The following is a 26431-nucleotide window of genomic DNA, read 5'->3' on the forward strand; positions in this document are numbered from 1 at the left end:
AGAGAGAGAGAGAGAGAGAGAGAGAGAGAGAGAGAGAGAGAGAGAGAGAGAAGATGTATAGAAAGAGATATAGATGATAGACATGATAAAGATAAATATAGATATAAATAAACATTAAGGACCCTCTTAAAGAACTTGTAAATTTCTGAGATACAAACTATGTGTATCTTTTAGCCATCTGGAATAGAAACCTGCCCTTTAATCTTTAAAGAGATCCAGTGGCATCCATAGGAACACCCCAGTGGATCATGAACACACACACATGCATACACACAAGTATAAGAAAATTTTCAGATCCTGCTAATTACTATTCACCATAGATGGTACTGCTGCCTACTGCTGGATTTTTTCTTCTTTTTGGTACTAGCATCAGAGCCAGAGTCTCACATGCTCTAGCTATGCTACTGAGCTACATTCTCAGACCCCTGTTGATTAACTAGGATGTCTTTCTGACAAGGAATTACAGACACACACAACCTGTTCACACTACGGCTCTTCAATTCAGGGGCAGCTGTGGTAGGGGAGAGACTAGGTTTATAAAATACAAATCAAGATAACATCTAAAAAGCAAATGATAAAGACTCAGTGCCAACAAAGGGAAGGACCCACACCCCCTCTCCCTTTCCTTTACGCCATTAGTCTGTCATAAGTACACCCCAAGCACCTTTCTACTTGAGCACCCCTGAGGCATCCTTCCCTGTGGCATCCTTCCTTCAAATTGGCAAATTCAACATCAAAGAAAAACACTTAAAAACATTTTCCAACTATCTTCTACTTATTACAGAGACTTTATCCTGTTGGGCAGACCTATCCCTCTGTGCACCAGGTTCAGAGGGAGCCAGTGTTGGAACAGTAAGCAATAGAAGGCAAAGGAAGGGAGCCTGGACTTGGTGAACCAGGATATACCCAGGGCCCACACCCAAAAAGATGCTGTTATCTTGGCAGGATAGCAGAAGGGCAGGGCAAAGCAGAACAGAGCAAGACTTGACTAGCGGATCACCATGACTTTACTGGTAGTCATCACTTGTGGCCTTCTAGATCTGACATTCCCTTATACCACACTGGAAGATCAACATATGTTCCCTCCAAGACAAGCAAGTCAAATATACTTTTCAGTGTTTCTTATCTAATATACAAGCAAAAAGCAAGGCCCTGTTCCATCACCTGATGTTTTTCTCTTGACTTTGAGATGCTCTAAGATCCTCTATTATCCTCTTTAATTTTTTGAAAGTGTGAGAAGTGTTTAATTGGATCCAGCATCAGCTGTTCATCCTGGAGATTGGTGGGGGAGCTGGATTTTGTATGTCAGTCACAGCACAGAAACTGACTGCTTCTGAGGTGGATAAACTATAAAGAGGGATGGGCAGCAATGGGAGAGAGAAGATATCACAGTGGCTATAGCTAGTGTTTCCACAGTTTCTCCAGGATGACAGAATTTTTCCTACAGTGACAAAATACCTGAGACAAATTGTGTAGAGGAAGATTTGTCTGTCTGGGCTCATCATGCCCAAGATTCAGTCCCCCTTGCTTGACCCAATGTACCCCTGCGGGTATCATGGCAGTGGAGGGGTGTGTGTGTATGTGGGGGGGGGGGTTGCCTGATGGCTAACAGGAAGCAGACAGAAAGGAGGTACTGGAAACCAGGTATAACATTCCCAATGAACTACTTCCTCCAGCCAGGGTCACCTCTTTAAGTTTTCAGAACTTCTTAAGACAGTGTCACAGGCTGGGAAATGAGTATTTCAGACATGGAATGGGACAGATTCATAAGCAAACCATAATAATTCATGCAACACTTTCCCCTTTGTTTTTATACACCTCTTTTACCTGAGTAAAACAAACAAACAAAACAACAACAACAACAAAAACCCTGTGAGGTACATTTCCTAACTAGGACTCAGTAAGACAACTATGGAAAAACTCTTAATCCAGTATCATCAAGAGAGATGAATATCCACTGACATCCCCTATCCCACCCGAGTGTAAGGGAGCCACCCCAGTCATATTTGAAGGGCTTTGGTTCAGAATTTCAGGCATTCTGAATGCCAGTCCTCAACATGGAACAACTGGCTCAGACCTAAGTATCTCATATGACCAGAAAGGAGGATTAGGTCATTCCCACCTGGGATGGGGCTCTCTGAGCCTCACAGAAGCTTGGAGTTTGATGCCATCACCAAGGAGAAGGTGTTGCCTGGTGATGAGCTTTGCTCAAGTCACTCTGGTCCATTTATAGCTGGAGGAGACTCTGCTGTCCCTGGAGATGAGATGAGGCCAGCACTCCAATCCTTTCCTCTCTAAGACTAAGGAACGCTGGGCATAGACTGCTTAGGGCTCCTTCCTAACTTGGGCTTAGACAGAAGTAAAATACAGGCATTCCTCAAAGCTATGCTGACTGACAAATCAAATCAGGATAAATGCCACCATCTGAAAGGGAAGCAGGGTCATCTACAAATGTCCCTGGGCATTGCCATCTGATTGCATATGACTTATCAGACCTCTGTGTTTTCCAGGCCAGCTCAATAAAGATGTGACCTATGCAGACTTCTTCTCCTTCCTGAGCTGCCTCCAGGTAAGCCCAGAGGCCTGCTCCATGACCTCATCATACACACACACACACATACACACACACTCAAATGCACACAAGCATATGTGTACACACCCCTTACTGTGTCTATGCCTCTTTAATCAAAGTGCTTTTTATCTTCACTCAGGTCAGCCCCTGCAGTGGATGGATGTCTTCCAACAAGACCCTCCGGACTCTCACTTCACAGGTAGAGCCACTGAGTCCTCTGTCCCTGTACTATGTTTGTAGTAGACTTACCCCCACGATGGGAATCTACAGCATAATGGTCACCAGCCTGGCATGGTCATGGAGCCAGAGAGGGCAAAAGGACTTGTGTGTCCTGTCTACCTCCACCCCTCTCCAGGAGGGCATACATGTCTCATGCATGAACACATATACACACACAGCTGGTAAAATAAGGCAATAAACTGGGGAGCTGAGGAAGATAAGCCTTATGTGTGACCAGGTGCTCAGAGAGGATCACCTCACATGTCTGAAAGAATTCATTTGCTTTCATATAAGCAAAGTATCTTATATGTTGTTCATAGGTTGTAAATTATCTTTATAAGAATTAATGAAACTTTTTTGTTTTTTATTTTTGAGACAAACCTGTATATGTGGCCCAGGCTTGCGCTGAAAACACAGGAAATTTTCTTTCTTGCCTCAGTTTTCCAGGTCCTGAGATAGCAGGCATGGTCTACCAGCTACAAATCTTGTTAATATAACTTTATTGTAAAGAACTTTCAAATTTAAAAAAATATACAGTCTGATAAAAAAAAAATTTTGAAAACATAAAATGTATAAAAATCTACTAAGAACAGCAACAAAAATTGGGCTGTAGTCAGCTGTGCTCGTATACACTGGGAGATCATGCTGCAGAGGCAGAGGCGGGGGATAACAAATTTGAGGGCTGAGCTACAACTTTTGGGGCCAAGAAGATGACTTGATAGCTAAGAGCATTTGCTGCACAAGTTGGAAAGTTTGAGTTCAAATTGCCAGCACATACATAAGAAGCTGGTCACGGCTGCACACATGGCTGTAACTACAGTGCTGTGGGGGACAGAGACAAGACAGCCAGCCCAACTCCAGGCTCAATAAGAGAACCCATGTCATGGTAATAAAACAGAGAGTGACAGAGTGACTCCCCATTCTTCTCTGACCTCAATGACTGTGTATGACACTGACACATGCACACACATGTGCAAGAACACCTGTATGCACACACACACACACACACACACACACACACAAATTTAGGCTAGGGAGATAGCTTAATCAGTCAGTAAAGTGCTTGCCATGTAATCACATGAGCCAGAGTTCAGTCCCCACCACCCAAGTGAAAAGCAAGAGCAGAACGCTGGGAAAGTGGTCAGGAGCGTCCCTGGAATTCAATGGCCATCCAGACAACCTAATCAAATAAGCAAGTCTAGGCCAATGAGAGTCCCTATCTCCAAAACCAAGGTGGATGGATCCTAAGCAGTAATGTCTGAGGCCATCTTTTGGCATCTATACACATGTATACACATCTGCACATATACCTACATACGTGCATGCACATGCGCATATACAGAGAAGACAATCATTCACGTATCAGTATGTGAGTGTCTATTATCACTTCCATAGGTATCTTGGGGGTTTGCCTACTAGATTGAGAATACTTATACAAATTCCAATGTTCTTACATTGTTTCTCCACATTATAATAGCACAACTATTTTGCAATGTCCAACATATGAATGTGGCAGGATTTATCTACCCATGTGTGCAGTTGGACACATGGTTGTTTCCAGGTTTTCACCATGATGAATAACAAGACATGTGTTTTGTGGTGTCTCTGTTTCCTAAGTCAAGCTCCTCTAAGATATATTCTTCATGTTAAGGATATGATTGGTATAGCCAAGCTCTTGTCTAGAGCCATGAAACTAACCTATGTTTTCATTCATTCACCCTGACATTCAATATTGTCAAGGTTGTTCATCTCATCTTTGTCAAATTCATGTAGAAAAAGTAGAATCTTACTACTTTAATTTACACTGGTTTGATTCCTAATGAATAGTAACATTTTTCATATGTTCCTAGGCCATTTGCACATGAATATATTTTAATGTGCAAGAGCTGTTTTCTGCTGATGGCTTGGAGATAGGAAAGTGGAGTGGTGTGTGGAAGATCAATTTCTTTCTCTGCCTGAATTGTCCCATGAAAGTCAAAGCTGAGGTTTCATGGAATTCTTTGTTTCCCTTGAATTCAGAGAGCAGACCAACTCTCCAATACACTGAAAAAAATGGCAGCCACCGAGACATTCACAAACTTCAATCTTTTCTACATGGATTTTGCCTTCCACGAAAGTAAGTCGCTTGTTTTCATCTTGATGGGAGGCAAGCTCAGCAACTGCAGGGTGGGGCTGTGTTACACAGTGCATGGAGCAGACTAGGCAGGGCGACCCCTGTGTATCTGACATGAGGACTCTGAGCACTGAGAAAAGAGAAAGCATGAGGTGCTGTCTGGCAGGTTGAGAATCAATGCCACCTCCTCAATTCTCAATCGTTCTAGAGCCTCTGAATCAACAGGACCAGTGAGTGGCTGGGGCGAGTTGGAGCTAGAAGTCCCTACTCGAAAGGACTCAACTAGCAATTCTTGCCAGATTAGCAATGCCTTGTTTACCAGTGTGCTGGAAATAGATGTGACAGAAGCAAAGAGTGAGGCCACGCCCCCTGCGGTAGAGCACTCACTACCTAGAATAAGCCTGGACCTGAAACTAACCAGAAGCTCTTAGTGAAAGGAAAAAAAAAGTCCTTCTAGAAGTAAACCATGTCCCAACTCTCTGGAAAGAATATTTTTTGATAGCATTCTAACTAAACATGGGAGCCACCGACAAATAACCACACGAACTCAGGCTTGCTTACTAGACTCACTCATTCATCATAAAGGGTTCTCTTTTTTAAAAAATTACTTCTTGTTTATAACCCTCCCAAGATTCATTTTCATTGTTAAGCAATTTTTCTGGATGAGAAAAGGCCCTGTTGATTGACTGCCAGCTGAGATGATGCTAATGTAAGGCTTCAGTATGTGCAGCAGAGGGAAGATTCCTCATCACTGTCCCTCAACCCTAGCCCCCCAGCTCAAGCATCTGGAAGGCAGCAGATGGCCATCATGAATTACTGAATATTACATTAGCTGACATGGTTTGCATTGCAGGCTGGAGGACTGCAGCTCTGAACACCCTTTCAACAAGATTGATCAGGCTTTACTAGATTTCCTGCCTACATGACACTCAGCTCTCTCACGGGGAGAGACATTTTGATAAATAACCTCTCATTAAAATGCAGGGTTAAAGACTTAGTAATGAATGATTGATGTAAACAAATGCACCACCACGTGATCTTTGATCGTTACCAACCTTGAATGTGAGTAAAGTTATTGGAAATCTAATAATCTCTAACATTCATGTGGGACATTTTTTATTGTCCAGAATGATTTCTACAACTGCCATTCATTATCTCTGGTGGTGCAGGCATTTCGCTGGGCATCTCTATCCTCTCCAACTCCAAAACCTCCAAGCGGGGATTCCCTTTTAAATGTTTTTATTAGCATAATTAATTATGCATAATAATGGCTTCATTCTGACATTTTGAACATGCACATACTATATTTCCATCATACTCACCTCCTGTTACCATCTCTTGTCCTCCTCCTACACCCATTAACACTCTTCCACTTCCCAGCTAGCCCCTCTTGACTTTCATATCTCTGAGTCTATGTAGGGCATGGTGTGTTTTATTGGGGTTATTTACAGGTGCTTATGTGGGGATTCTTTTTCAGGAGCATATGCACTGTGCCAATGGCTACACAGTGAAGAAAATGTCTGATCAACCATATCCACATCTTAGTATCAAATCCCTTGCTTGGAAATTCCTGTCAACAATGAGAAAAATTTCCTGTTTTATAATTTCTCTCCAAGTTCTTAAAAACAAGTGTGAAGATTTAGTTTTGCAAGCTTCTTCTTGGTCATTTGAAGTTATTGAGCACCCAAGCGGGGAAGACACATAGGCACAGGAAAAGGAGAGTGGAGGCAGAAGGTGGTGTTCTGGGACTTTCCTGTATCAATGCCTCATAAGGCATTTAAATGACTATGGACTTCCATGTCTTCTTCTGAAAGGGACAGAATTTGTATCTCCCTTTTGGGGACTATTATAATATCTCAACTTGTGGCCAAGTTAAGAAATTTTAATCTTGAAATCCTAGCATTTATCATAGTACATAGAACAATCATCCCCTCTAGACCCATCTCTGGGGATAACCTCTCATCTTAAAAATCATGGCAGCCTATTAACTTGATAATCTGTCCCTAGTGCTTATAACTTGCTATTATAAGAAGAGCCCAGAATTTGTAAGCATGTTTTTATCTCAGTTCAGACATAGATCATAGGATTGTGGAATAGCAAAGACAGGATAACCGTTAGCTCGCATCATCTGCCGGCTTGTCGTCATTGTGGGTAAAGCATTCTTCCAAGTAAGTATTTTCTTTTAGAGTCCAAGCATCATCATTCATACCTGAGGAAATATTTCCGCAAGTCCCCCAAGGAAGCTGCGGTGTAAATTCAGCTCATTATTACCCAGGTCTCCTTTCATCAGAAATAAAAACCCAGTCGAGGTGTGTATTAAATCTGCAGTCTGGAGCCCTATGAAAATTGCCCTAGTCTCCACACTGCATTAGAGCTGAGTACCGCACCCTAAATGTCCTCCTTTTTCATCACACGATCTCACATCCCTGTGACAGAGAAAATCAGAGCTGAGCATCCCTGACACTCGGAGGTAGGCACAAGACCTATTTGCTCTCCGCTCTGACAGCCTGGGTCCAGCACTGAAAGGTGATGGCTCCTTCTGTCATTTGTCATTTGCTGACTCATTCTCCAACTGCTTCTGAACTAAGCAGAAGTAGAAAATTTGCCTCCAAGACATGTCAACTTGAGCATTGTGACATCCTTCTTTTTTCTCCCCCACCTTCCCAGTGGTGGAAGAAGGAAATGCGTCTTGACTGATAAGGTCATTTTCACATTGACAGCTTAAACATACCTCCTGCTGCCCCTGGCTTCAAAGACAGCCCAGCTGTAATAAACTTGTGCTCTCTCCCCTGTATGTCTGCAAAAGCAGCCAGTGACCTCATGGTGCTGATCAGAATGCAGACTTCTGTTTTAAATATCTGCTAGTTTTACTATTCATCAAAGCAAGAGCTACCACACGCCCTATAAATCTTCTTCCACTGCTTCTGTGGCTCTCCAAAAAGATGGCTGTGGGTAGAATTTTTCTGACTTACAGATAGAGAAAACATATTATGCACCAAATCCCAACAGATGTTCCATGATCATTCAAGAAGCTTAATTTAGCTCCTCCAAAACACAAATAGGAGTCCTGGGAGACGACTGTGTTGGTAAAGTGCTTGCCACACAAGCATGAGGACCTGAGTTCGGATCCCCAGACTCCACATAGAAATGGGGTACTGTGGCACATGTCTATAATCCTGCCACTGAGCAGATCCCTGAAACTCCCTTCCCAGACATCCATCCTGGACAAGTTGATGAGCTCCCGGTTCAGTGAGAAATCTTGTCTCAAAAGCTAATGTATCAAGCAACTGAGAAAAAAGCTCAACATCTACCTCTTGCTTACACACACACATACACACACACACACGAATGTGTGGATGCCCATCCATAAACACACACAAAAACAAGTGGGAAAGACTAATCTGCCATATTGTCCTTGACTGAGCCTCTTCTTGAGGAAGAAGTACATGCCATATCTGCGGTTGCCTTTCTCCTGAAAACAGAATCTTATCCTGAAACTGTCACAAAGAATCATTCCATCTAGTAATAGGCAAGGTACACATAAAACCTATAGTCTTGCCTATGAGTTACTCACCCTTAAATTTATATCCCTGGTGGCCACTTCTATGTGGCAACCAGTACTTTGGAAGAAAAAATAATTGTATGAAAAAAATTGTTTTCCCTGTGGATTGACTGATTGCATACTTGATGACTCTGTGCTGTGTTCTTTTAATATTAACTATTATTTCATATGGCAAATCAGTTATTCTGAAGGCTGGACTCTGCCATGCTAGTCTACTATGATGCAAAGTTGAGACCAAATTTGAAAGCATGGATAAGCTTCCCAACAGGGAGGAATACATTATTATTATTGAAACCATTGAGAATTGTCTGAGTATGGTGATAATGGGAAGAAGTCCTTGCTTGGAGTAGCAATGCCATGCTAAAGCCCTCGTCCAATGTACAGGAGCCTGGGCTCCAGTCCCCTCATTGCCTGCCACACAAGAAGAAAACAGCCCCTTCCTCCCCACATTATATCCATGCTTCGTGGCAAAACTTAGCGAGTAAATATCCTCCTCCCTTTCTTTTATTCTTCACTGCTGTGTTTCCTGTTCATGATCCCACAAGTGTAGAATTGCTTAGCCTCCAAAGTGACTACGAGGGACCATTTTGAAAATAGTTATCAGTTCTGATGATTGAATTTTATCTGTCTGTTCTATGAAGAGATACATCTACATCTCTCCATTCCTTTGGGGACCACAGAAACTCAAATTAAAATGGAAATATTTTAGAACAATTTTAAACCTTGGAGTCAACAGTGAGCCAAGCTGAAAGAAACTCCTACATAAGCAACTCTGACCCCTTTAACACAAGTATCTTAGCAATGGCTCCCTCAGGGAACTCTATCCTAGCAATGGCTCCTTCAAGGAACTCCATTTTGACTTAAACCATTTTTTTAAACAGTTTTTAACATTTTTGTTAACTCACATTTGCCTTCCACTGTGGAGTTTTCTCACCTCCCAATCACTGCGATTCTATTGTAGATTTTCTTCTGACCACTGAAGGCAAACGCTTGAAACACGTGTGATTTATTGTACATAAATTACTTATTAAAAGGGACCTGTGAAGGACTCGTATGTGAGCTGTTGACAGTATTTTCAGAGCTGGTTTACAAACTGCACTAAAGTTAGTCTCATTAGTTTTAGTCACATCGCTTCATTCTGTGTCAAATATTTTCATTAGTATAACCCGACCATACATTTTCATTAGTATAATCCGACCATACATTTTCATTAGTATAAACCGACCATACATTGTAGTGGGTGGAGATGTGCATCTTGGCTGAGCTTGTGATGCCACCTTCTCTGCAAATGTGGAAAGTCTAGAAGTTCTGCGTGAGGCTTCCTACTTCAGCACACCAGGAAAGCCATGGAGATTTGGATGAAGTTCACGACTCGCTATGTATCTTCTTAATACCAAAGGGCTCTGACTGGCGACTTTCTTCATCCACCTGCAGTTTCCCAGCAGGCTCTATCTAGGAAGTTGCGGGGCCATGAGTGAAGTGAAAGGTACACAAGAGAATGGAAGCAAAATCACTTCTGAGGTCTCAAGGACTAGAGGCTGAGGTCCAAACCAGGTGGAATCCCTGCCCCACCCCATCCTTGCCAATTTTTGATCGAGTGCAAGGAGAGAAGAGATGGATACCATATAAATATAAAGAACCAGCATTCAAGGGTCCATAGGTGTGACCTCAACTCTGCATTTACAGAAACTCTTAACACATCTGCCCATTCTTAACACATAACCTGTTGGATATTCAGACTGGAGGTGGGTTTGATAGATAATCACATAAAGCTAGCAAATTGAAAAACAATTCCCAGGAAGGGGCAGAACACTGGCTCATCCCCTACTGGACAAGAGGAAAGTGAAGAGCCTGAAGCAAGCATGAATGGTTTGCACATCACATGAGCAGGCAGGGAGGGGCATCCCTGAACAGGTAGAGCTGGCCTTGTGGTCAGGAAGGGGACCTGGAGCCTAGAGGAGCCTCAGTATGACATGCAAAGAAATTTAGAGTAATTGGAATTGAACCAAAAACAAAAAACCTGATTCCAAGGTTGTGTACCCCAATAATGTCCAAACAGGCAGGCAACTGGAAACAGAGGCAAGGCAGCTTCCTATGGCCACTCCCTTTTAATGAACACTGCAGCCAAAGGCAGGAAACAAACTTTTGAGGGGTGCAGTCTGGTTTAGAAGAACCAACTGAGCTTCTTCATAATAGTGAGTGTGGCTTCCTCATCAGGGCAACTCTTAGCTTTCCATCGAAGGACAAATCCATACCAGTCCTCAGGGGAAAAAAGAACCCTTCTTTACCAGCAGAAAGTAATTTGAGGTTCCACATGGGGAACACACCACATAATGGCATAGCGGACGACTCATTGAGAGTCTTCCAAGAGGTGCAAATGCTACTTACCAACAGCAGTTTCTTCTAAGAACCACCAATTAAACCCAGGAGTGCGCCCTGAAAGTGAAAGGAGCTGGGCATGCTGGTACATGCTGGTAATGCTAGTGCTCGGGATGTAGGGGCAGGAGATCAGGAGTTCAAGGACATCCTTGTATATCTAGCAAGTTGAAAACCAATCCAAGCTATATAACACCCTGACTCAAAAATAGACAAAAAAGAAAAAGAGCCACCTATCACCTTGTTCAGGAATAAGTGGGGCATCAGCATGGTATTTCCCACTGAACTCTGATAATGGAAACATTATTTTCCACCTTGAGGACAAAGGTTGGACAGTAAGAAAGGATGGCATCTCAGTAGTCATTGCAAAAGCAACAAAGGATTGATTCAGCCTCATGCCAGTGACTTCACCAGATAGTGCCTCCATCCTTCCCCGGGATAAGGAGAAGGAAAGAGCACAGTCCTCTGGCCTTGAGGTTGAGGAAACTTGGAGAAACGGGTGGAGAGCACAATTGGAATCATAACTGCACTGCAGATTTTGATGCATGCTAAAAAAAAGTGAGGTGTTCTGCTGGAAGCAGAAGTCTCAGATGGTTCCCTCTAAAGGCTCTCCAGGGACTGCAATTTCTGTGAGGAATTCTTATTGGCTCTGTGATATTACAACGTAGAATTAATTGTACTGCCACCGTGGAAGAACTGACATGCGTAGTCTTTTATCCCTGTTGAAGGACAGTTTTATTACTTTTCATCTCTTTGGGGCTCATAATATTTTCTCTGTAGCCATGCTCTCTCTAAATGCAGTGTTGAGATAATTTTATGCAATTATATTTCTGACACGCTGTATGATTGTTCGTGGTGATTGCTTGACGTACGTAGGCAGTGTCTGCAAATGGCAGCACGTGAGAGGAGATATTAGCAAAATGTCATCTTCCCGTCTGCAGAGAGGCCTGTCCTACCACACGAGGGAAAGATCAGATGGACTTAAATGGTTGCTGCGCATTTTAACACTCACTTGACTTCCCCTGCCCGCCCCAACACACAAGCCACATTCACCCCGTGAATTTCACACGTGCTCTTTTTAACTTAGAAAAAAAAATCACACAGTGGGGAGATTATTGCTGTTCTGAAAACTCCCAGCCCAAGGCAACAGCTCAGAAGGAGCCATGATGAGGTAAAATAAGGGCTGGAGGGTTGGAAAGATGGCTCAGTGGTTAAGAGTACTGGCTGTTCTTCCAGAAGGCCAGGGTTCAATTCCCAGCACCCACGGGGCAACTCACCAGCATTTGCCACCCGGGGATCTGATGCCCTCTTTTCGTTTCCATGGGTACCAAGTATGCAGGTAGCACACCGACATACATGCAGGCACAACATCCATACACAAGAATTAAAGAAAAGAGCAGGGGGCACTGGATGACATCACACGAGCTCCTTATTCTTGGCAGCATGAAACTCATCTGTAACCCTCCAACTGTGTGTGTTTTCAGTCATAGAGGAGTGGCGGAAAAGAGGTGGCCAGCCGTGGCAGCTTATTGAGCCCGTGGATGGATTCCACCCCAATGAGGTGAGTGTTGCTGAGGCTATCTGCTTGGTTTTCTAAAATATATGCATGCATTCATATGTTGGTGTTTATGCTAGTTTATTCCCAGAAGTAATTTTAGACTGTGTGAACACATATGTAACATAGAAAATTCAGTAATGTGAAAATCAGCGAGAAAGTAAAATAAGGTACAAAATTTACCAGGGTCTCTGATGTGGTTTCTACAGTTCATAAAATATGTGGAGGACAACCCTGAGGAACTACCCCAGGAGACCTACAAAACCTGCTCAGGGCTCCCTAGTGGCCAATGAGAAAAGAGCCATCAGCCATGCCTTACGTAAAAAGAAAAGTCAACACCTAGAAAAAAAAATGACTGCAAAATATGATCAAAATACATCATACACATGTATGAAATTCTCAAAAAATGTATTGTGCTTAAAATAGTAATAATCGCAAGGGTTCCTGACTGTGAGATGTGTGAGAAACATTGTATGAGTCTCTCTAGAACGGACACCATGAGAGAACAATGCTTTAGCAGTGGCTTGCAGAAAGAGCCATTCCTTCTCTCGGAATTCAAGCAGTGCTAGGAAGGGGCTGGGCTCCGGTTTCTTTACACCTCATGGGAGCTGAGGACTGGGGCTTAGCCACGCTTGTCCCTCTCCCCTCCCGTTCTCCAGCCTTCCGGCAGCGAAGCTCTACTTTTATCTGCCCCATATTCTTGACACGCTTGTGACATTTCTATTTTAAGAAGAGAAGGAAGCATCAGGGAGCTCTTGTGACACTTGGACATCCTGAAAGCTGGTTTTCCACGGGGTGGGATGGCCGTCTGCCTCAGGCAGTCCTCTGTCACCATAGGCGCCTGACCCAGCTTTGGTCAGTGTGGTATGCTGATGACAAGGCCCCCACCCCTGGCTGAGTGCAGGAAGGGCCAGGTGCCCTTGAGAACTTGAATGGAATTCATCTTCGCCAGGCCTGGGCTCAGCGTTTGTCCATGGGCATAGTGAAAAATTACCTCAAAAGGAAAGAAAAAAGAAAAAGGGGGTGCCTAATGGGTGAAAGGCAATGAAGACGTCCATACATGGTAAACCTGAAGAAGATTAAATATCCACCTTACTGTTTAAAACAACCAATTTTTAAAAATCCTAGTAATACACTCAGAATATTGAATTTCTGTGTGTCAGATAAATGAGTTGTTCAGAGAATTATTGGCTAGAAACTAGTAATTGGGATCTGGCTCCACAAAAACGGTTCCTTTTTTATATATATATATAGAATAATGTGAAACTCCACCCCCTTTTTTAGAACAGGTACCCTTCTAAAACACTCTTCCTTGGGTTCCATACGCTTCTGGGATCAAATGATCCTTCCTGCCTCAGCTGCCCACTTAGTCAGAACTAAAGACACTTGGGACACTTCCTCCCGCTGAGGTAGGGGGTCTTGAGCTCCTCTTGGCACAACAGAAGTCTGATTCCATAGAGGATAGAGACATAAGAAGATGGCCAGCTATGGTGTCACCTGAAACCAAACACAAAGAAGATGCTGAAAGCTCACAGAGCTTTGTTTTGTCCCTCGGGACGTAAGTGTTTGCATTATCAAATATCAACCTGTCCCTGTCTGACTCTTAAAATAATTTGAAAGTCTACCAAATTGGGAGCCTATGCTGGAGTGTTATGTTTTACATACAATTGGTTATTGAAATCAGAGTCCTAATGCCTAATGTGTCCCATAGTCTTAACATGATTCCTGTACGGTGTGTTCCACAGTGTGTGAGTGAGTGGTGAGTGAGCGAGCATGCGTACCCATGTCTAAAGTGGGCAGCAGTGGGCCACCATGCTCAAACCTATCAAACCCTCCTACCTATCAAACACATTGAGCTGAAAAGTCCAGGTTAACAACTTGCCATCCAGTAGTGTGTGTTGAGTGCCTGCCCAACTGTCAAAACTCAAAAATGAACAGAAAATCAGTTTTCGTTGTTTAAGATTATAGCATACAGTAGGAGAGAGAAAGGGAAATAAATAAATTTAATGTGGTAACGCTAAGTGTGTAAGCAAGAATGATGAGCTGGGAAGGTGGCAGAAGATGATGTTAGGAAAGGGTGTCTGGAGGATGTGACATCAGAACTAAGACCATGACTGACAAAGGGAATGAAGAGGCGGGGAAAGGCTGCAGAAGTGTGTCAAGCATCGGAAACAGCACGAACAAAAGTCTGAAGCTAGAGAAAGCTGAGAATGCTGGAGGGGTTCACCTGCTTCAGTGCAGCTTGAACAGAGAGACGCGCGTGGAATGGAGAGGAAAGAAGAGGGGCTCTGAAGCAGATCCTAGCAAGCCTGCATGGGGTTCCCCTTTTTCCATGAAGAATGAGGCCAATGAATGTTTCCTAGCCAGAAATCAGACTTATGTTCCTAAAAGGTAACCATAATAGGGCTGGGCTGTAGCTCAGCAATACAGAATCCGTCCGGAAGGGTTGAGGTCCTAGATTTGATGTCCTAACCATATCTATATTTATTCCTCTTGTCCTTGTCTATAGCTACAGCTGCAGTGTTGAGATGGACAATTCTTAGGTGAAGGTACTGTAAAAAGTAAAAGGAAATTAAGCCAAGCAGTGAAAATATGTTACACAGAATCAGGGCACTAATTCATAGCCTGTGGACACAACATAGCTCAGCCTTGTGAAACATTAGCTTGAGAGCCCTGAAGTTACAGCATCTGAAGAGTCACTTAGAGCATCACTGGGTCCCAAATCAGACAGCGGGGAAAAGGACAGCACTGAAAGAGCCATGGCGTTCACCACACCTAGTTTCCCTCAGGTCCTCCTCAACCATGTGTCAGTATCTTTGGTGCCTGTAGCCTTGGAAGCCCCATCCAAACCACACTCCCTGCCAAACAATGTCCTCCTAGCCCCGTCCTGGGAATTACCCGAAGCCTCCTCTTCAAACTCACAGGGACCATTGACTCTACAGAGCCGCCATGTTAAAGAAGTGGGAGGACTGTGAACACAAGAGCAGGACACGGGAACACAACTGTTTCTGTCTGAAGAGAAATGAATTGTCTCTGCCCAACTGAGAACCAAACATTATGATATAACAAGGGAGTTTCTATGAATCAAGCTCTTTATTCCTCTTCAACCCTGAACCTGTCTGCTGCTGGAGACACACAACACCAAGCCAATGGGCGTCTTTAAAGAGCTAAACAGTCTCCCCCGGGTCTCCATTTGCCTTAGCTTTGTAAGTTCACGAGACACAAAAGCCCTGGGAAGGTTTATGGAGGGCCCAGATGGTAACTGTGCAGAGAGGTGTAGGGAGGAGAACAGTCTGGGCCAGTGAACCCACTTCCTAAGCAGGCACCTCAGATTGGGCCAGCTGGCAAACCAGCAACCACCGTGTATTTAATTCGTCGTTTGCTCTGACTAATAAAAACATCATTCGTCCGCTACAGAGAGCCTGGAGCTGGACCTAAATTCCTTCTTAAACATAGGTGTTTACACAGCTGCCATGTTCCCAGTGTTAAAATCAGTGGTGTCCACATATGGCCAGGTCCAAGAGGTTGTGTTTTGGTGAGGAGGGCTGAGCGAGAGAGCAATGCCTTCCTCCAACTGAGAGCACTTGGCCACTGTCTTTTCTGCAGAGCTCTGAGCACTCTTACTACAGAGAAAACACAAGCAGGGTGGATTTTCAGCTTTGGGCTGGTAAAGCCTGCATTAAATTTAGCAGTGATTCAACTTCAAAGGCATTAAGCCATTTTGAGTTTTCAGTGAAATCTTTGTAGCCCCACTCTGTATTTGCTCTTTAAAAAAAAAAAAAAGATTTATTTATTATATATACAGTGTTTTGCTGCATGGTCACCTTCACACCAGATGAGGGAGCCAGATCTCATTACAGGTGGTTGTGAGCCACCATGTGGTGGCTGAGAATTGAACTCAGGAGCTCTAGGAGAGCAGCCAGTGCTCTTAACCATTGGGCCATCTCTCCAGCCCCCCAAATGTTGCTTTTTGACTAAATCTCAATTATTCAATTTAACAATAAAGACTGGAGAGCCAGATGCTGAAGTGAACACCTGCAAGCTCAGAGAGAGAGAGAGAGAGAGAGAGAGAGAGAGAGAGAGAGAGAGAGAGAGAGCACCTGCATGACCCTCCTCAGCTGACATCCCAGCAAGAGTGTATTTTCCTATGCCATCTTAAAGGAAATTCTTCCAGCTGGATGTCCCTCCTTTCTGTTTCCTGTGTGTCTCTCCCTCCACGGACTTCCTCTTATTCTCTATGACTTTTTCCTGTCAACTGGTTGCTTGTTCTGTCTCTTGATTTGTGATTGGTTTTATTTAATCATGATTAGTATTTTCTCTTTTAAAAATAGTGGGTTTTTTCTGCTTGGTGTTTTCTTCTATGGTTATTTCACTAAAAGGTTCTTGATTTTGTAGGAGAGAGAGAGAGAGAGAGAGAACAAAAAGCAGCAACAAAAACAGACCATGGAAAGGAAAAGTGAGAGGCATCCAAAGAATCTCTGGTGGGGGTCTCACTGCAGGTATTTGATCCTCCTGGTGTTTCTTATTCAACTTTAGGAGGGGGACTACACACAGGTGTACCTCCTGAGGAAGTACAGCTGTCAATAGCCATACAGGTGGCCCAGGAAACATGGCTTAGTTTGAAGCTTGTCATCTGAGGGAAGAGAAATTTGCAAGCTCTAGGTAGCACTGGCCAGAAATTCAACTCTGCCCTCCTGGCCTCAGTGTGTGATGGGGGCTTACGAGGAAAAGCCGAAAGAGACATTCCACCAGAAGCTTACAGAAGACAACAGAGTGTGAAGTCCCCTTGCTTTGTGGACTCTTCAAAGAAAATTTTAAGGTAGAACAAAGAATTTCCAGTGGGTGTGGAGATCCCATGGTTTTAGCAGCATTCAGACTTCTGAATGGCTGGAACATTGGTCACACCTGACAGGAGCAGTCCAACCCCTTCTGGCATGCTTTACTTTGGGGAAGGAGCCAGACACACAGGAAGCCGTATATGTGCAGTGGTGTCTACCAGGCAGATGACTGGCCTGTGTACCAGGACCTTCCAATAGCACGGAGGCAATGAGTCAGAGAAATGGTGTCCTTATGCTCATAACTCAGTCTAATCCCATAGTTGCCCCCAAAGCATGGTTTTTGTGGAGTCTTCCACTCTTACTACTTTACTCAAATTCTCATGGGTGAAAAATGGGTCACCTACTAAACTGATAATGAAATCCAATCAAAGCCACCATTATTGGAATCAAAAAACTACACATTCAGTATATGTATGTAGCAAGCCTCGGAAGCAGTGGTTCTCAGCTACAGCATCTGTTGGGACTTTCTGGGGCAGCACGGGAGCTGTAGTAACACTGTGTGCCTCCAGTTCTCCCCACTGTTCATCCGGTGGGTTGATTGTGGGAAAGCCCAGAGAAGGCGCTCTTTCAGAGAACTCAGTGATGGAGACTCACTTTGAAAGATACACTCTTGGAATTGCTGTCCTAAAGCCTTCTTCATAACAAATGCATGAGCAGTTGCTGGCTGTAAGAGAAAAAGGCAGCATCATATGCACAGTGCTCTGTGAGAGCTAATGTTCATTGTCTAAACCCTAATGGAGGGGGTGGGGAAGCACACTTTGAAAAGTTTGTTCTGGGAGGGAAGAGAAAGGGAAAGGTTTCCCTTGAACACCTTTAAGCAAATGGTATTTTCTGTTTCTAACTTCAAGCTGAGGAAGCATAGAGGAACGCAAAACGAGTTTTTTATCAGAGAGATTTCATTTGAGATTCCCAGTATCTCCTGGGGTCAATATAGATTTTCCCCAACCCTCTCAATTCCCAGCAGTAATCACTGAGCACTTGGTGCAACTCCAGATCATCAAGCAATTAAGTCAAATGTTGTGTGCTACTACAGGAAGCTGACTTGAGATCAGAAACCACTTCTGGCTTCACTGTGCTGTGAAGTGCAGATGTTTATATGCATCTCTGATGATATATATATATATATATATATATCCCTCCATAGACTCGTGTATGTATGAAGAGTTTGTCCTTGGTGGCAGTGCTGTTTGTGGAGGCTGTGCAACCTTTTGGACTGTCCCTAGCTAGCAGGAATAAGTCACTTAGAAATAGATCACTTTGAAGGTTACATCTGTCACTGGTTCTGGGCTTGAGTGCTCTGTTTCCTGATCCACCAAGGTTTGATCCTCCAAGATGTAAAATAAATGCAGTCTGGTAGAGGACAGTACATTGGGAAAGATGGGGGTGTAAATCTACATTTACAATGAGATAGACCAACAGGGAAATGTGGTGGAAATGGAGAGCCAAGGAAATATATGGGGAATACCAGTGCTCTGTACTTCTGGCACACTTGTGGTACTGCTTACCAAAAAGAGCTAACTTTATAGGTTGTGTGTTACACTTTAGGAAAAACATATTTTAAAATACTATATGTATAGATGAATACATTGGTGTGTATGTGTGTGTGTGTGTGTGTGTGTGTGTGAGAGAGAGAGAGAGAGAGAGAGAGAGAGAGAGAGAGAGAGAGAGAGAGAGAGAGAGAGAGAGAAACCTATACCCAGTGTTAGGAAAGGTTGCCTCAACTCTAATTACAGATAATAATTTTTATTCTATCTTTTTCTGTTTGGTAAATTTTCTGTTTTAGATTGTCTAGATACTGGCTTAATTTTTTAAGCTATGAATAGAGACAAACAAAAGACTCACCCTGTGCTTAAGAAACAACTAGCTTGGAATAAAGGGAGTGAAAGACAGCTATGCCTCTCCCTGAATGGGGCATCATGGGAGTGACAACAGACAATGGGTAGGGGAGAAACCTGCGGAGAGGACCCAGTGAAAAGAACCAAATGAATGGATGAAGGAATGAGTAACGTAGATCATTTCCTCCCGAGTCTCTAGCATATTGGCATGCCGGTCTCATTATAGACAAAGTATTTCAGCAGTATACCCTCAGAAAAACATTAATCTCTGTTAGAGTGACAGCCAATTAATTGCTTTCAGACCAGTCACCACAAGCTCAAAGCTGAGCCCATCTCTTCACTTTCCTTCTCGTGCCTTCACCCCCATCTCATCCCTTATTAACATTAGGGAAATAAATGCCCTCAGCGGCCTTGTTACCACATTATCGTTAAAAAGACAATTTAAATGTCCCAAGTTTAAAAGCTGCACCAAGAGCTTTCCACAGACTTGGAAGCAGCATCCTTGATTGAAAAATGTCAGGAAAAGTCGCCAGAAGGCCAGGCTTCTGTCCTCAAAGGCAGGCTGTGCCTTGGGTGAGTGAGTCCCAGCCAGCCTGATGGCTATCCTGAGCCTTGGTGTGTGTGTGTGTGTGTGTGTGTGTGCTATGTTGGTGAATGTGTGATGTGTGGAAAGATGATGTGTGTGCTGTGTGCATATGGTGCATGTACATGTTTTATGTAGTATGATGTGTGGATATTATCAAAATCCCATGCTTAAGAAAACGTAAACTAGTGTAGCCCCTGAGAAAATCAACATGGAGGCTCATCACAGAACTTCAGCTACCCTGTGGTCAGCTGTGCGATTCTGGGAGTCCAGAAGGATGCTAAGTCAGCACACCACAGAGACACCTGCACATTCATGTTTACTGCTGCGTTGCTCACAATGGCCAGTATGTGGAGGCAGCCTAGATGCCACGCAAGAGCAATGAAGATGTGATATTGTACTCAATGGGGTTTTGTTCAACCGTAGAGAGAAATGAAATCACATCATCTGAGGAAAAGTGGGCATGACTATAGACCATCGTGTTAAGGGACGCATGTGTGACAGACAGGAGAAATGCCACATTTTCTCTCATTTGCATAATTTATCTAAATATATGTATATGATGAAAATCAAAAAGGGGCTACATGGGAGAGGATAAAGCCTACTTGGGGTCAGGGAGAACAAAAGAAGATATGGAGAGGGAAAAAGGGGACAATCAAAGTGTGTTCTCACTCATAAGCAGAACCCAGATTTAAGTTTTGTATGATGCATGCATGTGTACGTCCATGTGTGCATGCATACGTGTGTGTGTGTGTGTGTGTGTGTGTGTGTGTGTGTGTGTGTGTGTGAGCAGTGAGTTAATAAATACATTTTCTGTGTGATTATTTCGGGTCTAAGCTAGCCAGGTGGCTGGGAAGAACAAGTGACCTTCCTCCAACAAGTGTGTGTGTGTGTGTGTGTGTGTGTGTGTGTGTGTGGTGAAACAGAAGGGCATTTGTGTGGAGAGAAGGGACCAGGAAGAGGAGGGCAGGGAGAGCGATATGATGAGTATGTGAAGTATAAGGACATGCGTGGATGAGGTGTCATAAGGAAGCCCAGTGTGTACGCTTACTAAAAAGTTAATAAGAAACAAAATGATCACATGCTTAGTTGGATGTCTGGCCAGGGATGGGCACATGGTACGGTGCTTGTTTGGCATGCACAAGGTGGTCTTGAGTTTGAGCCTCAGTATCTGGAAGTAAAAGTCTTAATTGAATACATTTTTTTTAGGTCCACTTCAGAAGGCTATAGAATACATAAAAATTCTGGGGCTGATTAATGCAATGACTAAGTCTGTTTTGTTTTTTTTCTAACGATTACTAGAGTATTAATGCAGTTTAGACCCAGAAAGAGCTTTTGATCATTGGCCCTGTCCTACTTATTGTGCAATTTGGCCTGCAGAGTTCCAGAAAGCAACCCAATGTCACACAGCACTGTCAACTGGCATGGTGAACTACCCCTGAGGACAGTGTCCCTCCAACTTCACAGTGTGTTCCCCTCTCAGGCCCTCAGTAATCATGTTTCTCTTAATTTCAACATTAAAATTACTGCTGAGATATAGCCATTTGGCCCTGAGGATCAGCCAGGCCCATTTGCTAAATGTATCATCTGCGGAGAAAAAGCCTCCTTACCCAAGGCATGTGGAGATGGGCAAAGAGCTGGACAACCAAGACTAGATCCTGCTACCACTAGGGACAAAGCAAATCTAGCATACAGCTACAGAAGCCAAGAAAGCGGCATTTGGCAGAAGAGTCAGTGCTCAGCCTGCCGTATCTAACACAAGTTGTCCCTTGTCCCAACCAAGCAATTCACATTCTGTGTCTTTTTCAGGATCCAAGCCCTAGCAATTTACCTATCCAGTCTCATCGTCTGGGTGCCCGGAGCTTCCTGAACACTCCATTTTCCTCCCATGTGCCATGTGTATATTCCATGGTCTCTGCCATGTGCACAGCTTCCCCGAGAACCATCCAGAACCTACCCTCGAAAGTTCCGCTTCTCCCAAGAGGGCTGCCCTTTCCTGTCCAGGCAGAGTTGATATTTTCTCCTATTCTGGCTTGTGGTTCTCCCTCACAGCCCTCAGGCATGGGGTTATTCCGCATATCTGCCTCCTGGATAAGGACAGACGTTCATCCAGGGGAGGCCTCCTCCAGTCATCAGCACCCAGGCCTTAGGCCACCAGACGGAATAGTTGCTGGCTGTCTAAGGCAGTGCAGGAATGGGGTTTTGAGGACATATGCTTGTTCTATACCTGCAAGTCACAAATCCAGGAACTTAAAATGATTAACATCTGTTACGTTGTAGTTTTTGATGACCATATTATAATCAAGGTGTGTTACTGAGGCTCTGGGGTCAGCAGAGACAAAACTGGGGGAAACAGCCTCACACTCACCTGGGCTGACAGACTCAGCATTGGACTGAGGACCCAGCTTCTTGCTGGTCCTTAGTTGAAGCCTAGCATCAGCTCATAGCTTCTTATGCCATCAGTCCAGCAAGACCCAAGTTCTACATAGGGAGATACAATTACTGAAGTGGCTGTTGTCCATCATCACCATATCACTTAGGAAAGTGGTAGGCCCCACCCACCTCAGGGAAGAGATCAAATACACAGAGATGGAGGCAGGGAGCTCAGGCACAGTCCTCAGATCTTCCCGCCATAGATGATGATGAGTTTTGAACATGAAATGTCCCCCAGACTCTAGTATTAAATTCTAGGTTTCCCAGCTGATGGTTCTGTTGTGAGAGGTGAAGTGAACTTTAGGAGAGAGAACCTTGATGAAGCGAGAGAGTGGCCTTTTAAGGAACATCTTATCACTGTCCCCTGCCTATCCCCTCTTTGTTTCCTGGCTGCCATGGGGTGAACAGCTTCTCTCTACCATACTCTTACATCATGGTGTGTCTACAGGCCATGAGAAAAAGAAATTCTTCCTCTTTTAAATTGTTTCTCTCAGATAATACTAACAGTGATAAAAGGTTTAAGAAAGACAGAATGTATTAAATCTTGATAGTCAGTTTCATTGTTGTTTGACAAGGTCTCATGTACACTGGGTTGGTCTTAAACACACTATGTAGCCCAAGGATAAACTTGAGCTTCTGATCCTCTTGCATCTACCTCTTGAGTGGTGGGATCAGGCATGTGCCTCAGTTATGTGGCACTTGGAGTAAAACTTGGGCTTCTGTATGCTAAGCAAGCATTCAACCAACTAAGCTGCATGCCAAGCCTGCTGGTGGGTTCCTTACTGTCTCTCACTCTGGCTCTCCTACAGGTGGCTTCGCTGCTGCTGGCAGATCGTGTCTGGAAGAAGATTCAGTCCCAATGGCCTCAGATCCTGGGAAAGGAAAATCCATTCAATTCTCAGATTGAAGAAGTGTTTGGAGACCAAGGAGGACACTGAGTGTCTCCAGACAGAGTACCCCTGTGGAAGAGAAAGGTGGATAAACCCTCCCACACACCCACTCCAGGAATTGCTGTGCTACAGGCCCAGAGGACCCTCTTTGGTAGTGTTTCTATAGATCACTTTCCCCCCCAGTTGGAGACAGACCCGAATGGCCATGTGATGCCAAAGCTTCCCACATCAAGCTGCCTCTGCTCAACCCTGAGACACCTTTTAAGAAAGTTCTTTGAGTTATTCTTAGGTTCTGGCTATTACAAATAAAACTACTATGAACATAGTTGAGCAAGTGGCCTTGTGGTGTTATTGAGCATCCTTTGGGAATATGCCCAAGGGTGGTGTCACTAGGTTTTAGCTAGGTTGATTCTCAATTTTTTAAGAAACCACCATATTGATTTCCAAAGTGACTGTACAAGTTTACACTCCCACCAGCAATGGAGGAGTGCTCCCCTTGCTCCAAATCCTCTCCAGCATAAGCTGTCATTTGTGTTATTGATCTTAGCCATTCTGACTGGTGTAAGATGAAATTCCAGAGTCACTTTGATTTGGATTTCTCTTATGGCTAAGGATGTTGACCATTTCTTGAAGTGTTTCTCTGCATTTTGAGAATCTTCTGTTGAGAATTTTCTGTTTAGGTCTGTACTCCATTTTTAGTTGGATTATTTTAGTTTTTTTTGGTGTCTAATTTCTTGAGGTTTTTATATATTTTGGAGATCATCACTCTGTCAGATATGAGGTTGGTGAAGATCTTTTCCCATTCTCTAGGCTGTCATTTCATCCTATGCCTTACAGAAACTTTTCAGTTTCATGAGGTACTATTTATTATTGTTGATTGTAGTGTCTGTGCTACTGGTGTTCTATCAAGCAATTTGTGTCCTGTGCTAATGCATTAAAAACCATTCCCCCGCACGAGCAAGGAACTCAGGACCGCGAGGGGTACACCCACACACTGAGACAATGGGGATGTTCTTTCGGGAATTCACCAAGGCCAGCTGGCCTGGGTCTGAAAAAACATGGAATAAAACTGGACTTGCTGAACATAGCGGACAATGGCAATGGGTTTTTGACCCTACTGCACGTACTGGCTTTGGGGTAGCCTAGGCAGTTTGGATGCTCAACTTACTAAACCTGGATGGAGGTGGGTGGTCCTTGGACTTCCCACAGGTCAGAGAACCCTGATTGCTCTTCAAGCTGATGAGGGAGAAGGACTTGATCGGGGAGGGGGAGGGAAAGGGGAGGCGGTGGTGGGGAGGAGGCAGAAATCCTAAATAAATAAATAAATAAATAAATAAATAAATAAATAAATAAATAAATAAATAAATAAATAAAATAAACAAAAAATAAAACAAAACAAACAAAAATCCAGCACAACCACAAAAAAAAAAAAAACTATATCTGCTCCTGCACATCTGGAGGACCAGCTGCCTGTATTTCTGAAACACTTCTTGTTCCAGGCTAAGTTTTCACTTTTCTTCCATTCCAATTAAAAGAATTTTGTTTGCTGGAAAAAAAAAAACATTCCCCCCTTTCTCTTCTATCAAGTTCACTGTGCTCGGACTGATATTGAGGTCTTTGATCCATTTGGACTTGAGTTTTGTGCAGGGATCGAGTCCCATTCTTCTCCATGCTGACTTCCAGTTATGCCAGCACCAATTGTTGAAGATGCTTTCTTTTTCTCCATTGTATAACTTTGGCTTCTTTGTCAAAAACCAAGTGTCTATATGTATGTGAATTTATGTCTGGGTCTTCGATTCAGTTCCCTGGTCAATGTATTTGTTTTTTATGCCAATAGCATGCTATTTTTATTTCTATAACTCATGTAGTAGAGCCTATATGCCCCTCAACTTAATAATGGATAAAGATAATTTGGTACATTTACATAATGGATTATCACTCAGCTGCTAAAAACAATAACATCAGGTAATTTTAAGGGACATTGATGTAACTAGAAAAACTCATCCTGAGTGAGGTAACCCAGACCCAGAAAGGCAAGTATGGTATGTACTCACTCATAAGTAGGTATTAACTGTAAAATAAAGGATAATCATGCTACAATTCAAAGACCTAGAGAGTCTAGGTACAAAGGAAGGCCAAATGGGGTGACATATAGATCTCTCTGGGAAGGGGAAATAGAAGAGATCTGGGTCGACTGGGGGCAGGTGGAGATGGAAACTTGAAGGATTATGTCAGGATGAGTGAAGGGGGAGAGTACTGAAGGAGATGACTAAAAAGGGGGAGCTTTTCAGGGTCAGGTAGATATTGGGAGCAGTGAGACCCCAGATCCTGAATTTCTTGTAATCCCCTGATCTGAGTGCCTACAGCTGCTCTTAGCACAAGACCTTCAGGAGTTCCTGATGGCAGGAGAGTGGTTTCTGGTGGGTTTGGCTGGGGCGTGGCTATCTCTATATATATTCTGCCCCTGAACACAATAAAGGGGGCATTCTTGGGGACTTCAAGGATGACTCATGTCGCTGTTTCTCTCTGTGTGTGTTTGTGTGTTTTAACCTCCAGCCCCCTTGCCCGAAGCTCGCGAACTGGGTAATAGCCCACTAAGCGCAGACAAGGGGGTGCGGTGTGCGGCAGGTAGAAACTGATACAAGGGAAAGTCCCACAAACCTACAAGGATGATCCTATCTAAGACTCTTAGCAATAGTGTAGCCTGAACAGGCCATCTCCTGTGATAAGATTGGTGAGTACACCAATTGTCATCCAAGATCCTTCATCCAGTAATTGATGGAAACAGATGCAGAGACCCACAGCCAAATATTAGGCCTAACTCAGGGAATCCTGCTGAAGAGTGGGAGGAAGGATTTTGTAGGAGCCAGAGAGCCAACAACATGACAAGGAAAGCCACAGAAACAACTAACCTGGCTTATAGGAACTCAGAAAGTCTGAACCAACAGCCAGGGAATGGGACCGACCTACATATATGTGATAGTTGTGTGGCTTGCTCTATTTTTGTGATTCCTGACAATGGGAGCAGGGATTGTCCCTAAGGCTTTGACTGACTCTTAGGAACCTATTTCTCATACCGGCATAAATACAAGGAAATATACTTATTCGCATTGCAACTTGATATGCCATGTTTTGTTGATACCATGGGATGCCTGCCCCTTTCTGAACAGATAAAGAGGAAAAGTGGATTGAGGAAGGACAGAGGAGAGGTAGAGGAGGAAGTGAGTGGGAGGAGAGGAGGGAGGGAAAACTGTGGTCAGAATGTAAATTAAATGAATCAATAAAATTTTAAGCAATCAATCAATCAAACAAAAGAAAGGAAGGAAGAAGGAAAGAGAGAGAGAGAGAGAGAGAGAGAGAGAGAGAGAGAGAGAGAGAGAGAAAGGAAAGGAAAGGAAAGGAAAGGAAAGGAAAGGAAAGGAAAGGAAAGGAAAGGAAAGGAAAGGAAAGGAAAG

The 26431-nt window shown here is 43.6% G+C and overlaps 1 protein-coding gene across 1 annotated transcript in view; it reads left to right on the forward strand.

The window, feature by feature from the left end:
* Positions 1 to 23301, forward strand: part of Aoah (acyloxyacyl hydrolase) — a 191835-nt gene extending 168534 nt beyond the window's left edge. Inside the window, 5 exon segments of the mRNA XM_005369893.2 lie at positions 2511 to 2569; positions 2712 to 2771; positions 4811 to 4907; positions 12327 to 12403; positions 22896 to 23301. Of these exon segments, the coding sequence (XP_005369950.1) occupies positions 2511 to 2569; positions 2712 to 2771; positions 4811 to 4907; positions 12327 to 12403; positions 22896 to 23024 (422 nt within the window). The 3' untranslated portion in view covers positions 23025 to 23301.
* Positions 23302 to 26431: the final 3130 nt, after the last annotated feature.

This window comes from Microtus ochrogaster, unplaced genomic scaffold, assembly GCF_000317375.1.
Source record: "Microtus ochrogaster isolate Prairie Vole_2 unplaced genomic scaffold, MicOch1.0 UNK66, whole genome shotgun sequence".
Classification (NCBI taxonomy): domain Eukaryota; kingdom Metazoa; phylum Chordata; class Mammalia; order Rodentia; family Cricetidae; genus Microtus; species Microtus ochrogaster.